Source organism: Sciurus vulgaris (genome assembly GCF_902686455.1).
Source record: "Sciurus vulgaris genome assembly, chromosome: 19".
Taxonomy (NCBI): Eukaryota; Metazoa; Chordata; class Mammalia; order Rodentia; family Sciuridae; genus Sciurus; species Sciurus vulgaris.
In genome coordinates, this window is record NC_136480.1 from 8,071,374 (window position 1) to 8,086,947 (window position 15,574).

At 49.3% G+C, this 15,574-nt stretch overlaps 1 protein-coding gene across 2 annotated transcripts in view; it reads right to left on the bottom strand.

The window, feature by feature from the left end:
* Positions 1 to 5,074: 5,074 nt before the first annotated feature.
* The window catches only part of SLC6A11 (solute carrier family 6 member 11), a 126,761-nt gene continuing 116,261 nt past the window's right edge, over positions 5,075 to 15,574 (bottom strand). Inside the window, exons 11-15 of one of the 2 annotated variants that reach the window (XM_079122170.1) lie at positions 11,049 to 11,151; positions 9,789 to 9,889; positions 8,579 to 8,749; positions 8,075 to 8,108; positions 5,075 to 5,307 (exon numbers count right to left, since the gene is read on the bottom strand). In XM_079122170.1, the coding sequence (XP_078978296.1) occupies positions 5,225 to 5,307; positions 8,075 to 8,108; positions 8,579 to 8,749; positions 9,789 to 9,889; positions 11,049 to 11,151 (492 nt within the window). In that variant the 3' untranslated portion in view covers positions 5,075 to 5,224. The remainder of the gene's footprint in view (positions 5,308 to 8,074; positions 8,109 to 8,578; positions 8,750 to 9,788; positions 9,890 to 11,048; positions 11,152 to 15,574) is intronic. The other variant, XM_079122169.1, reaches the window with a different exon arrangement.

The window sequence follows — 15,574 nt, forward strand, 5'->3', positions numbered from 1 at the left end:
ACATCTATCTTCTGCTCTCAGTCATCAGAACTTCTTATGGTTTAGATATGAGGTGTCCCCTAAAAGCTCATGTGTGAGTACAAGAACATTCAGAGGTGAAATGACTAGATGATGAAAGTCATAAGTCCATTAGTGGATTAATCCCCTGATAGGGACTAACTAGGTAGTAACTGAGGGCAGCTAGGGTGTGGCTGGAGAAGGTGGGTCACTGAGGGAATGCTTTTGGGGTTTATATTTTGTCCCTGGTTAGCAGAGTTATCCTGCTCTCTGCTTCCTGATTGCCATGTCCTGAATTGCTTTCCTCCTGCATATCCTTCTGCTTGACCTAGGGCTTAGAGCAATGGAGTTGGCTGTCTATGGGCTGAAACCTCTCAAAGTGTGAGCTAAATAAACTCTCTTCTAAAATTGTTTACGTCAGGTATTTAGGTCATGGCAATGAGAAAGCTGACTAAAACAGCTCCTGGTTCTCAGTCCTTCAGGTCAGAACTGGAGCTACATCGCTGGCTTTCCAGGTCTGCTTGCACACTGGAGGGCCTCTCGGCCTCCATAATCATGAGCTCATCCTTTGTAGCGAATCTCTTTCTATGCATCTTTATACCGACATCCTATTGATTCTGTTTGGAAAATCCTAATGCAGCTGTTCTGTGGAACACATGTGGGCCTTGGAGCCAGACATACCTGTGGCTCTCCCCCTAGTTCTGTGACCCTGGGTGGGTAGAGTTTTCTCATAGGTAGAACGTGAACACCATGCCAAACCCTGAGGCAGCTTAGGATACGGTCACTCTTATGAAAGGGCCCATGGAGTAGGCCTTTGATACTTATTTATTTCTCCTCGCTCTGTCAGAGAGATTGGGGAAGCTCATCCCAGCCTCAATGAAGGTGAAATTGCACAACAGGTTATAAAAAAAAATAGCCACGGAATGGAGAGAACTCTGGTTTCCATCTGCTTCTACCATTCCTCAGGCCATTCCCTAGTCCTGAATGCCCTTCCCTTCCTGACCAGATCTCCTTATCCCTCAAGGTGCAGCTCAAGGCCCACATACCTCGGATCCAGGCAGACCCAGGAAAGCTTGACCTAATCCCTCCTCCACCTGCCTGATGTTTCCTTGGCCAAATTATTGACAGTTAATGATGCCAGTCTCCTCCTATGAAAAGTGGGACTACTAACACTTACCTTTTAGATTTGTTGTGAGGCTCTGATGAGGCAATGCAGGCATGACCCTGGAACACAGTAGCTCCTCAATAAATAGTTGTCATTCCTGCCTCTGGCACTCCCTGAGCACCTGGTAGTTTCTCGTGGTGTGATCCTGACACCTTGGCTAGCCTGGAAGCTCTGAGAGCAGTGCATGTGTTTGTCCTCCTAGTCTCCCCTACAAAGTGCACCTAGTCAAAAGTGAGAGAGAAGTTGCCAGAGTTAGCAACAAAGACTGACTTTTTCCATACTGGGCGATGAGGTCGCCAAACCTGAGGGCTCATTTCTTTTTTAAAGGCCTGAGATGGTGCAGGGGTCTGTTTGTGACATGAGGGTACGTGGCAGGTCAAGGGAAACTTGGGCCAGCTGTATGCCATCTCTGGATCTCATTTCTTCACCATTCTACAGATGGGTAAGTTGAGGCCCAGAGAAGAGGACAGACTCGCTCCATGCCATGCTGCAAGGCTCAAACCAGCTGGACAAATTTGGGAACAAAAAGGCAAAACGGCTCCTCCCTATACACCTACTCCTGTTCAGAGGGTTTTGGACAATTCTCCTCTTGACTAAAAAGGGCAGGAACGCTCAAGGGAAAGGGCTATCCCACTTGTCTCCATATCCTAGTATTAGATCCAGGCCATGGTGGGTGTTTACTAGTAAAGACCTGCTAAATGCATGAATGGACCCAATGTTCCAGAGTTTGTAGCTCCTAGCAGAAAATGCCTCCTTTTTGGTGCTTGGTCCTCTTCACCATCCCACAGGAAAACTTAGGCCTGAGAGAGGCATTGACCTTGCTTCCAAAGCTCCCCTCCCTTTTTCTGGTCATTTGTAATGTCTAACAGAGCTAGGATGCAGAAGCATACTTGGCCAGTAAGGGGTGCTAGCTCACATTGCAGCCTGAGGCTCTACCAGGTAAATTAATTCCTCATGTTACTAATTCTGTAGGTCTAAAGTCTATCAATCAGATTTCCTGGCAAGTAGAGAAACCCACATTTCTGATTCAGCCTCTTGTCTTGCTGCCCACATGTGTGTTTCAGACATGGTAGAGGGGGAGATGGCAGGGAACAGATGATTGTAGCAACCCCTGTGGCTCTAAGAAATTATGAGGTCCTCAGAGTCTGTGGGCTATCAAGTCTGTGGGCTGCTTTTCCTGTGAGCAGATATTACCCCCTCAGAGATGGTGAGAGACCAAGACAGGTTCAAGTGAACACTGAGATCAAGGATTGGAAGGAAATCAAATTCCAGAACAGGAATGAGCAGACACTGTGAGATGATTTGATTGTACTATGGACTGGCAGGACAAAATGTGCTCTGTGGTCTTGAGTGGATATCTGGAAATCTCAGATAAAAATTTAGAGATTTTCATCTAAGTTCTAAGCAATATCACAAACATTGTTGGAGCTTGGGAACTATTCCTTCAGGATAATAGCCAGTGTAGACAGAGAGCTTTACCAGTCAGTTGTGAGCTTGAGTGGGCAAATGGCAGAAGACCTGCTACTATCAAGTGGCCAGCTCTTGCTACATGAACAGTGAACATGTGAACAGAAAGAAACGGCAGCTCCGATTGTTTCCACTTTGTAATGCTGACCATAAACTCCAAAGATGGAACCAAGATGGTTTTTCAGGCATATCATGGGAGTAAAACAACTATTCCCCCCCAAAAATAATAACCAACAATAACAACAAAAAACAGGAAGAAAAACTCAAAGAATACCACCCTGCTGGGAACCAGAACTTGGTAGTTCACTTCTTTAATTTTTAAAAATGAGTAAGCAGTCTTGTGCCCTTTGGATCCCCAGTAAAAACGTTCATTATGCAAAACAGTACAACCTTTTTCATTTTTTAATAATACCGTAAATATCTCAGAAAGGATGTATTGTTTCTAATGAATATCAAAAATGTCATCACAATGATGTGTTCCCCCCACCCCCACGCTGCCCACCCCACCCACCTGAAGTTACCCAAATACTAGTAGGAAATTACAAAAAAAAAAAAAAAAAAAAAAGAAAGAGAAACAAAACCCCCCACACCCATCGCCTCCCTCCACCCTGCTCAATGAATAGTGTTAAGAGTGTCAAGTGTTAAGTGCCAGATGTACCATGTGTGTCTGTAAGGACAGATCTTGGAGATCTGTCAGTCTGTCCTTGAGGGATTGGTGGCGGAGGACAGGTAGCAGCAGTGGGAAGCCCCCTCCCTGGACTACTAGGAGGACAGCAGTTGAGGACCAACACATGCAGGCCATCTTCCTGGGTCCACTGGGCCAGAGGGCTCAGGGTGACACTGGTCTTCCCAAGAGGAGTACACTGGCCTGTCCATCAATTAATGGGCAGGCTTGGGTTGTATGCACAAGACTGGCTCTAGAACAAGGTGCCCCAACCTGTGCAGAGGAGGAGCTGGGCATCCCTCTGAGCAAATTTCCAGTTTTAGATGGGAGCTGGTCAAAGCAGAGAAGCTGGGAGTTTAGAAACTTTGGGGGTGAATCCAACACATAGTCCCCTGTAGGAAAAGGCGGACTTAGTTTGGAGAAAGCTCAGATTTCCAACAGATCAAATTGGGCTCTTAAATTAAAAAGGAAAATGAATGCACCTTCCCCACCCCCAGAAGCAGAGGCAGAGGTTTGATGTGAGATCCAATGAACAGGGAAGTGGGTATCAGCCAGGGAGGCCTGGAGCCAGGCTGGGAGGGTGCAGTGCCAGCCTCTCCGACAGACCCCAAGTCCACACTGAGGGAAGAGCCCGTGGGGATGCCCAGTTGTCCTCTCTAGCAGGAGATGAAGATAGAGGCAGATGGGATGGCTCCTGGATAAAGGGTGGGGAAGAAACCTCCACACAAGATTCTCCAGGACAGTTGGAATAGGAAGCATGGGGGCAGCAAGAGGGAGTGGCCTGGGACACAGAGGGGCTTAGGTTGAAACCCGGCTCCAAGACTCCCTGGGAGGCTGTAGGAGGGGCTTAAACCACAGATTCTGGCTGGAGAAGCTGTAAGGAGAAGAGATGGCTGCCTTCTGACCCAGAAGAGCAGCCCCCATGGCCACTCCAGGTAGTCCTGCCTGGGATGGAGGGACAGAACTGAGGGTGAGAGCAGACAACTTGGAGATGAGGAGGTCCAGTAGGAAGGAAGTCCTGCTGGGGACCAGCCAGTCTTCAGGGAATAGGGATGAGATAAAACCAGAGTTTTTGGGAAAATACACATCGGCACATTGTCCCGTGATACATCTGATTTTAAATAAGCAGGTGGGGCTGGGGTCCAGCAGGGAAGATAGAGATGGCTGTGGGTCTTCAGAAGAAGCTGATATCACTGGAAGTGAGGCAAAGAGATCACCTGCTCTAGCTCCTTCCCCAACTTGGGAGATGGGGAAACTGAGGCCCAGGGAAGGGAAGGTAGTACCCAAGATATCAGGGCAGAGAGGGGTCCTACAACCCAGGAGTCCTTCTCTGCCAGGTGACCTTGCAGTCTGCAGACCCCATGTCCATGAAAAAGGAAAGGCTCGGAAGAAAAACTCTCCCTGGGGGCACAGAGGAGGGGCAGCTGCCTATGGTCAGGGACAAGTGCAGACGTGGACCGGTGGGTTCAAAGGCCAACAGAGGAGGCCAGGCCTCACTCCCCATCCCACCTGCCCACAGCCCAAGTATAAAAGTTTTACAATATGATACATTAATTCCTAGAAAACACTAATTAAAACCACCCGAGGGCAAGAAGGGTTTGCTAGTCACTGTACAGTATTATCTCATAGCGGATACTTCCATAGTCACTGGGGAGTGGGGCGAGTCAGGGGATCTGACTTTAAACCAGAGTGTACGGTGGCCAGCTGGAAATTAACTTGTTAATACATCCTGTGCAAAACGAGCAAGCCCCTAGCATTAGGAGAAGTATGTGTTTCAGGTATTCTTTTTTTTTTTTTTTTTTCTTTTTAACACATGGGGGAAAGAGAAGAAGGGAGAAGCGTCGAGGTGGCGGGAGGTGGCTCAGAAGTGCGTCTCCTTCTCTGTGATGGCGGCGATGGTGCCGTCACCCTTGAGCTTGGCATCACAGTCATTAACTGTCACCGTCCGTGGGCTTGCCCCAAGCTTGCCCCGCATTTTCAGATCCGCACTGGGGACTGTCAACTTCCGGAATTTCTAGACGATTGGAGAGGAGAATGGTCTGAGAGGGGTTGCTGGGGTCTGGGCTCCAGCCTCTGTCTCTCCCTATCTGCATAGGTGGATGCCTCAGGGCTGTGGAGTCATCAGACTGAGGTCCAGGCCCTGAATCTGACATACTGATCTGTTCTGAATGATGTATTGACTCTGTGGGTCTCAGTTTCCTCCTCTGGAAGTGGGGACAACATAAGTCCCTGTCCCTGGAATTCGTCAGTGGGTGTCCAGTGGGTGAGCTTTTAAGGAGCAAGGAGTTGATGGCATGTGCAGAAGACTGTGCCTTCCTATGTGGCCTATGAGAGGGGATCAAGACTTGAGAGTTACAATCATGATCCACTGGGAGTGGGGGACTTAGAAGCTACAGTTTGAATTGCTGCTCAGTCACTGCACTTAACCTCTGTGAACTGAGTTACATTTTCTTCATCTATGAAATGGGCCCTGCCTGGAAGATCTGTTGCTCTATGCTATTGAGACAATATCTGCCAGATAAATGAGCACACGTTCCACAAAAAGGATGCCATCACGCTGCCATCATACAGGGAAATGCACAGAATGTGTAATGTGCTCCTCAGGGCATTGCTTGAATGCAGAAATGTGATCACTAATCCCAATGCTCGCCGTCTTGCAGGTTGGACACAGTTGGATGGCTATCATCCCCTATCTCCTGCCTCTTAGAATGAGACTCCACATCAACTTCATCAGGACTTCTCAGGTTCTCTCAGGGAAAGACACAAGTTCAGGATTTGGGAGGCTCTTTCTGATCAGAAACCCATGCCCGAGGAGGGCTGCAAAAACACTGAGGAGGTTACTCATTCAAAGTTAAGGTTCTGCCCTCTCTTTCAGACCCTTCCAGGCATCAGAAGCTGAACCGACAGTGTCTAGACAGGATCAAAAGGCTGATGCACTGGGGCTAATTAATAGGTGCCTCCTGTGTAGGCACCATGTCAGGCTCTTGACCTAGATCAGGCTTGAGAGCCCAGGCTCTGACACAGGAGCCTGAGTTTGTGTCCCAGTCACACCACTGCACAAGGACAAGAAATTTAACCTTTCTGTGCCTCAGTTTCCTCATCTGCAAAAGGGAATAACAATAGTACCTGCCATCTAGCATTGTCATGAGACTCAGAGGAGGTGACCAGTCATGGCACTGACATGTTACTTCTGTTAGTATGATCTTTCCTCAGAGCAGTTCTCCAAGGCAGGTCCTATTGTCCCTACTTTCCCTCCAGGGCCTTCCTGTCAGCAGAATTTTGTGAGAACTGAGGCTCAGGAAGGTGAATTAACTGGCACAAGTTGTCTAGGTAAGAAAGGCCTGGAAGCTGGATTTGACCACCTCTGGCAAATTTGCTCTTTCATAAGTCATGTTGTCTAGGTTGGGTCAGAAGAGGATAGGTTCAGGGAGATGGAGGAAACTCAGGAAAGCAGCCTGTACCCTCTTTTCTTACACATGAAGTATGAGACAATCTCTGGATATTTAGCAGGAAGCACCAAGCATTTCCAAACATCAAGAGGTCATCTGGGAGTTCGTCAGTGGGTGAGCTTTTAAGGCCACCAGGGCAGCTCCTTTCTGGACATGTTTGGTCTCAGATCAGAATTAACCAATTGCCTTTGACTCAACATTCCTTATAAGCAATTAGAAGCCTTACTTGCTCTGGGGCATGAGCAGGTTTGCTAAGGACCTGTCTTCCTGGCTTGCTCTTTTTGACTGGGTGCCCAAGGGCCCTCTGTGAGCAGGTGAACTGGGTGACACTGACTCTGAGCTTGAACTTGTTTCATCACACACACTTCCTACTCTGTTCTCCCTCTATCGTTGGGCTAGGAGACAAAAGTCAACTTCTGCCATCTCTCTGATATGGCCCTGGGGCAGAGATGGAGCCCTGAAATGCAGCATAGTGAGTTCATTCAAAGAAGCTGAGGGAGCAAAGCTCAGGAACACAGACTCTAGTTCTGGCTCCATTTATCAGAGTCTGTGTGGAAAGTTGCTTTAGTTTTGTTGTTGTTTGGTACTAGAGATTGAACCCAGGGGCACTCAACCACTGAGCCACATCCCCAGCTATTTTTTTGCATTTTATTTAGAGACAGGGTCTGTTTGAGATGCTTAGCACCTTGCTAAGTTGCTGAGGTTAGCTTTGAATGCATGATCCTCCTGCCTCAGCCTCCTGAGCTGCTGGGATTATAGGTGTGCACCACTGTGCCCAGCAAAAGTTGCTTTACTTCTTTATGCTTTAGTTTTCTATTTGTATAGATGATAAGCATTTACATCTCACAGGATTAAGACAGTATTTGTAAACTACACAGGACAGTGTGTAGCATGAAGCAAACACTCTGTGGTCTGCCAAATAATCAGAAAGTGACTTACCATCTGACTGACTCACTCATAGGTGAGGAAGGAGAGTAAAGGGATAATATGGGCTTGTTTAAAATACATTCTGCTAACAAAAGACCATACACTGTATGATTCCTTTATAGCAAGTGTCCAGAACAGACAAATCCACAGATAGAGAGCGTGGATTAGTGGTTGTCAGGTGGGAACAGGGCTCAACTGTGAATGCACGATTCATAGTTTTTAATTTTGAGTGATGACTGTATTTAGTATGTGGAAAGTTACTAAAGTAATATTTAACTGTATATCTGAAACAAATGAATTCTGTAATATATACTTTAGACTATTTTTAAAAAATTGGTCTGCTAACTTTGGGCTGTGGGATCTCAGGCAAGAGACTTCACTTCTCTGAGTCTCCATCTCCTTTACCTGTTAACTGTAGAAAATGATGCCTTGGTTTGCTCTGAGGACAGCAGAAGATACAGCAGGTAGAGATGACACAGAATAGCAGAATAGGTGTTCCCAAATGTCAGGATAAATAGAATTAACAGAAGAGTGAGCATTAACACTTGGTTACTCCAAGTCCAGTTCCTGGTCTAGGTGCTTTCCCTGAATGGCTCCTAGCATTCTCATCAGCTCTATAAGTTAGGAGCTATTGTTATTCCATTTTATAGCTGGGGAAACTAAGGTTGAGCCCACAACTGACTCACCCCCAGGGCCTCACCAAGACATGGTCGACACAACTGGAATGATGAAGGCATGCCACGGCTTCCCTGTGTGACAGGTAGGAGCAAGTTTCATCATGCCTGTGGTCCAGATGAGGAAGCTGAGACCCAAAGAGGTGCTGGGCTCTGCTCTTGTTCACCAGCCCTCCCTGTCTCCCCCTCTGCCCCTGGGGGCAGCCTTCCTAACTCTGCTCTGGAGCTGTCTCACCTCGGGCAGGGTGCCCTCTGTCTTCCACAACTTGATGAAGATCCAGAGCGGGATGCAGAGCATGGAGGACAAGGCCATGAGCCAGCCGATGCCATAGCCCCAGGCAGGGTAGGTGTAGACATTGTTGTACTTAAGTGGCTTGTACTTGACCAGGAAGAAGATGAAGATGCTCTGCAAAGAGACAGAGGGGTCCCTGGGGATGGTCTTCAGCCTTGCTTACCCACGACAGGTCCTGCCTATGTCCACAGTGAGTGTGGGGCAGAAGGACCTGGAGGCCCACCCCACAGTCACCTCTCATACAGAGAACAGGATCCCGGGTCCCAGACTCCCAGAGATCCTGGGGTGTCACTGGGGCTGGGACATTCCCTACCCACCCCCAGGAGTCTATCTCTTCCCTAATGTCTACCCAGTTAGGAATTTTTATTTTTTCTTATCTACTTCTTTGGGCTAGTTTCAAAGCTGTTCTTCAGACCTTTGATCATCTGTGAAGATGTTTTGAAATACTTCCAGAGCCAAGAAGTGAGTAAAGAGTGATGAGCTTTTTTTTTTTTTTTTTTTTTTTGGTACCAGGGATTGAACCCAGGAGTGCTTAACCACTGAGAAACATCCCCTGTCCCTTTTTTATATTTTCTTTGGAGATAAGATCTTGCTGATTTGCTCAGGGCCTTGCTAAGTTGCTGAGCTGGTCTCAAATTTGCTATCCTCCTGCCTCAGCCTCCTGAGCCACTGGGATTACAAGTGTGCACCACTGTGCTTGGCTGCTTTTTTTTTTCCTTAATTAAATAAAAATGGTCTCATCGAAGCCCTCTGTGGTCTGGTCTTAGAGACAGAGCATGGGCCCCAGTGATCCCCACCTCTGTCACTTTCATTGTTAATGACAAAGCAAGACCTTCTTGCTCACATAATCCTCTGTCCCCAGGGATCAGGTCCCAGCACCCAGCTTGCGTGTACTTGCATGTTAAGAAAGAACAGTCTTGCTCATGGTCACCTACCAGTCTGGTGGCAGGCAGAGCTGGGCCCTGCCTCACCAAGCCCAGAGCCTGGCCCTGTGACCCTAGCTGCCCAAGCGGTCAGGCGGCTTGGATGCAGGTGGTCATGAGCCTTCTCAGCCCAGTCTCGGCTAGGTTGAAGGGTTACGAAGTGGAAAAGAGGGTGACCCAGTGGGTGGGTAACTGGAGGGGCTGGAGGCAGCTCCTGGTGGGGTTCTTACCGCGCAGATCCCAGGGGTCACGACCTTCCAGCACCATTTGATGAGCGACAGTGGTCGGTAGCCAATCATGTCTTCTATGTTATCATAGAATCGGTTGCTTCCTGTCCAGAACAAAGCAGATGGGCACCCAAGTACAAGACACAGGAGAGGTTAGGTGTGTTTTTTTTGTTGTTGTTGTTTGTTTGCTTTCTTGGGGAGATGTGTTTGCCCTGAAGGCAAAACTCTGTCTGACACCGAGATGGAGAAATTGCAGCAGGGACCTTATTGAACACAGAAAACCTAGCAGAGTGGTAGGATGTGGATGTCCAATGTCCCCCAAAATTACCTATGTAAAGGTTGGGTCCTTAGGGCCTTGCTATTGGGAGTAGGGATGGACCTGTCAGAGGTGGGATCTTATGGGAGGCCCATAGGTCACTGGGAGGTGTTCCCCCCAAAGGGACTGTGGGACTGGGCCTGACCTCTCTCCCTGCTTCCTGGTTTGGGATGCAACACCTTGCCCTGACATGCATTCCTGACACTGTGCAGCCCTCACTCATGAGAGCAGTAGATCCTGAACCATGAGCCAAAATGAACTCAGCTCTTACTTCCCAAGGAGCCTGACTCAGGTGTTGCATTACAGTGATCCACGTGGACCCATGTGGGCAAGGTTTCAGAGTAAGTTGTGAGTAGGAGGGATTCCGGATGGCTGATTGGAGAAGGGCTCTCCTGGCTTAGGCAGCCAGGTGCAGAAAATAGCGAGGAGATTCTGAAGAAAGGCTCAGAAGGTGAGCCCTCCGCAATGGGTGCTGACCTGCAAGGGCAGGGGGCAGGTCCTAAAGGCGTGGCTGGGCTGTAATGAGCAGAGGTGACTACTTCCTGCCACACTCCACCTCACCCTGAGCCTGGCAACCTACACCTAGGTTTGATTTGGGGAACAGAAGGACCAGAAGGCAGGTGTCAATTGAGGGCCAGGCATACCATTCAGGATATTTTGCCGATACTGTCTCCTACTCAGAGATAGGGTTATGGTAGCTCCATTTCACAGAGGGGGAAATTGAGGTTCAGGGAAGAAGGATTGGCCCAAGGTCAAGTGCCTGGGTCCTGAGCCCCTCCCTGTGCTGCAGGTATGTAAAAGCGGGAAGGTCTCCCACAGTGGGAAGGGGCCAAGGCGTCCCAGAAGGGAAAAGGGGAAGAGGCAGACGCAGACCAGGACTGGCCAGAGCCAGCCAGGACCCCGGTGGAGGCAGGTAGCTGGGGTGGGCACAGTTCCAGTCCACTCACCATACACCCAGCCGATGCAGACACACTCGAAGATGGCCACGAAGAGGAGGCACATCCCGCTGGCAGCGTAGGAGTCAAACAGCTGGAAGATGTACATGCCTCCCTGCAGGTGTGGGGACAGACATGCCAGAGAGCAGGGTCAGCCAGCGGGCCTCTGGCAGGTCCACTCCTCTCCACAGCTCTGCGGCTACCACTGGCTGGGAGTCTGCTTATCCCTGAACACTGTGCCCTCTGCACCTGTACGTCCCCAAAGCCCGTCCTCTGTGAGTTGCTGGGACTGTGGGGGGTTTGTCTTGCCTCAGTCCCTCCATTCCCAGCTGCCTGAGGGCCAAAAACAACAACAACAACAACAACAACAACAGAAAATCAGAGTCAGGTTGGGCAGCTTTAGCACCTCTCCCTGGATAGTTCTAACAGCCTCCTGAACAGCCTCCCTGCCTCCAGTCTCACCCTTTCCAATGCTTTTGTGTACCAGCTTTCTGAGGAACCTTTCCACCAATGTCGTTCTATAGTTTAAAATCACCCTCGGGCTCCCTAAAGTCAGGGCTGCTGTCCGCCTCTCTTCCCCTTGGACAGAGCAAGGGACAGCCTTGTCTTTCACTTAGAAAGTCCCTTTAAAGCTCAGATCAAATGTAACCTCCTCTAAGAACCCCTCCGAACCTCATTCCTTCTTTGGGCCTCTGAAACATGTTTTATGGATTTACAGTCACAAAACAAAAAGTACTTCCCCATTAGCTGCTCTGTGAGCTCTCAGCTCCTGCTGGCCTGGTCCCACACACTGGTCCTCTTCATGGCTCCAGCCCCTGAGATGGGGCCTGGAGCACAGTAGGTCACTGACAAATGTGTGTTGAATCATGCAGAGTGTGGGTCTGTGGGGCAGGGACTCTGGTGTGTCCTGAGCTGTGCCCCAGAGATTGGCACATATGAGGTGCACAGTCAGTCTTTGCGGGATGAAGGGGATGAATAGGCTGCCTCAGAAATAGATAGCTGGCTCTCTGCATCCACGGGTTCTGCATCCAGATTCAACAAACCTCAGGGTAAAATAATTTGGAAAACAAACAAACAAACAAACAAACAAACTACATCTGGACTGAACATGGACAGACTTTTTTTTTCCTCGTTTGTCATTATTCCTTAAATAACAACTATTTTCCCAGCATTGACATTGTAGTAGGTGTAATACATCAACTAGAGATGATTTAAAGTATATGGGAGGAAGGGCATAGGGGAATGGTGGGGAACATGGCTAACTGGAGATCACAGACCCCATCTGGCCACAAAGCTCTGGGGGATGGTTGTTGAGGGGGGTGTGTAGTTGCAATAGGACAGTAGATCTGCAGATTTTTAGGAGATACCATTTTGGGGATTTTCAAGGGAATTTTTTCTCTCATTGGTGACTTCTTCACGTTTTAAAGAATGTGTCAAGGGGGACACAAAACTCTGGGCTGTATGTGATCTGAGGTCTCCCATGTATAACCACCACAGAGCAGATTAGGGTCTGTGGGTGACAGAAACAGGTCTGAGGCACCCCTAAGGCTAGTGGTGGGTTTGGTTTTCTCAGTTAAAATTAAGATCACCTTCCTAAACTGCTCTCCTTCCATGCACATTATCCGTGAAAAACAGAAGGTTTCCAGCGGCTGGAGAGACTGAGGCAGGAGGATTGGGAGTTCAGAGCCAGCCTTCGCAACTCAGCGAGGGCCTCGACAACTTAAGCAAGACCCTGTCTCATAATAAAACGTAAAAAGGGCTGGGGATGTGGCTCAGTGGTAAAAACAAATAAACAAACAAACAAACAAACAAAAACTTCTGGGTTCCATTCCTGGTACCAAAACAAAATCAAAAGAAAACAACCAAATAGAACAAGGAAACTTTTTAAGGGTTTATCAAGTACAGTCAAGTCTCAACTGATGATATTTCTTAATCAACTGCATATATGACAGTCTCCTAAGATTGTATTGCCTGGTGACATTGTGACTCTATAATGTCCCTACAACAATGTAATTGCCTGATGACAGATTTCTCAGAACATGTTCCCGTCATGCTCAGCAGTACCAGGCTGTTCCTTTTCTTTCTTTTCTTTTTCTTCTTCTTTTTTTTTTTTTTTTTTTCAGTCTTTTATTATTGGGGACACTTAACCACTGAGCCACATCCCCAGCCCATATGACTTTTTATTTTGAGACAGGGTCTTGCTAAGTTGCTAAGGCTGGCCTCCAACTTGGGATCTTCCTGCCTCAGCTTCTTGAGTGGCTGGGTTGACAGGCATGTGCCACCACACCTGGCTGATTCCTGTGTCTTAATCCACTTGTTGGTCCTTCCTGACATTCTTACGAATTAGGCACTGTTGTTATCCCCAGCGATTACTAGGGGAGACTGAGGCACAGAATGGTGAGAATCCCTGCTTTGGGTCATCAGCTGGCTCTCTGAAGGGGCTGGAAGTACACCCAAGCAGAGCCCAGAGCCTACCCACCCTCCACACTTCCTGGGAGGATGATAAAACCACTGGCCTCTATTTTCCCTAGAGCTGAGTTTTAAATGTATTTAAATGAGGGAGAAGATCCGTCAGCAATTACTGCGAAGGCAGCAGTGGACACGGCCCATTTGGCAATTTAAGAAATTCCCTGGTGCAGTCGCCCACAGATATGGTCCCCGTGGAGGCAGAAGGTTGGCGTGTGAAGCCAGAGCATCTGCCTTGCAGCTGGCCGCAGCACTGGTTTCCTGATGGCCCCTGGAGGTCTTGAGGCACCCGGTGGGCAGACCCAAGGCAAGGGAGAGGCTCTGTGAATTGGGGGCAACTGGGAGGAAGGCAGGTTTCCAAGGCAGCGACAACCGAGCCAGCACTTGCTCTTCTGGTCACCCCGTCCTGGTTGGCCCTTTCACGGCATCGGGTTAACCCCCCGATTTGCGTGTGACAAGAGACTCTGCTTTGCGTGATTAATTGGTGCTTCATGAGGCTCTGCTCACTGCAGTGCCTGGTACCCTGTGTGGGGAGAGGTGAGAGGGACCAGGAAACGCTGCACCCGTCCCTTCGCTTATTCAGGTGCTGATTATCACTCTCATTACCATGTCCATGACCAGGAGCAGTAATAATACCAGCCACTCCACACTGAGCACCCCCAGCCTGGGGCCAGGCCCTGAGTTGGCTCTGGGGGGGCACAAACCTGGATAAGGGTCAGCTCTGGTTCTCACAGACCCCTGGGACCGGATGGGGAGGTGGGCGGATCAGGACGAGGGGTGGTGGTAATGTGGGAGGGAGGAACAACCTGCTGGAAGGTGGGGGCATGACAGAGAAAAGAGGCAGAGGCAGAGGCGGTATCCCTGCGGAGAGGAGGTGTGAGCTGGAAGTGGAAGAGGAGGAGGTTCATCAAGGAGCCAACCATCCGCCCCGCCTGTGGGCTTTGCTTTCTAGGCTGACCCCAGTTTCACATCAGCTGCTTTGATTGATGCCAAGTTCCCTCCTTCCTTTCTTACAAAATCTCTTTTTGTCTCTCAGCAACGTTCTTTTTTTTTTAATTAATTTATCTTTTGTGCATGTGGGGAGAAAGACACCTAATCTCACCCTCCCAAGGTTCTTGAGGAAGTTTCTGCCAGGATGGCTGCAGGAGGGGGGAGAAGCATGGTTTTGCAGGACAGTCTTGGTTTGGTGGGGCTGTGGAGAGCCCCCTTAACTGCCTGCAGGCCCAGCCAGAGCCACACTAGGGACTGTTCTGCTTTGAATGTGAGGTGCCCCCACCAAAAGCTCCTGTGAATGCAGGAGTATTCAGAGGTGAAATGATTAGATCACAAGACTGACCTCACTGGACCATCCTGGTTTGAATGGACTGACTGGGTGCTAACTGTAGGCAGGTGGGGTGGGGCTGGGGGAGGTAGGTCACTTGGGAGGTGCCCCAGCAAGGTGCATCTTCCCCTTTCCTCTCTCTCTCTCTCTCTCTGCTTCCTGAACCCGCCACAAGCTGAGCAGCTTTCCTCCACCACGCCCTTCTGCCATGATGCACTGCTTCACCTTGGGCCCAGAGCAAATGGAGCTGGCTGCCTATGGACTGAGCCTCTGCAACCATAAGCCCCCAGTAAACTTTTCCACCTCTAAGTTGTTCTTGCTGGGTACTTTGGTCACGGCAACGGAAAAGCTGGCTAAGACGGGGCCACACACAGAACTGAGGCTGGAACATGTGGGGCCCGAAGGTGCCCAATATCACAGATGCCTATTCTCAGTGACGTGTCCCCTAACCCCCAATTCTCAGCAACATGTCCCCCGCCTCCCAACCCCCCAAAAAGCCTGCTTTGAACTTGAGTCCCAGGAGAGGCAACCGGTTTAGGCACTAGCAGCTGACGCTGCTCCCTTTACCCAGAAATGACCCAGGCATCTGCACGCTCGAAAACGCTGGCGAAGCCCAACGGCCCCCCAACCCCGTGGCTTCACTCTCATTTGTCAGCAACGGCAGCTACTGTAAGCCAAGCGCAGACTTTGTGGCAAGGACCCAGCGAGAACTTGCATTCTGTCCTCACAATGACCCATCGGGAAGAGGAGA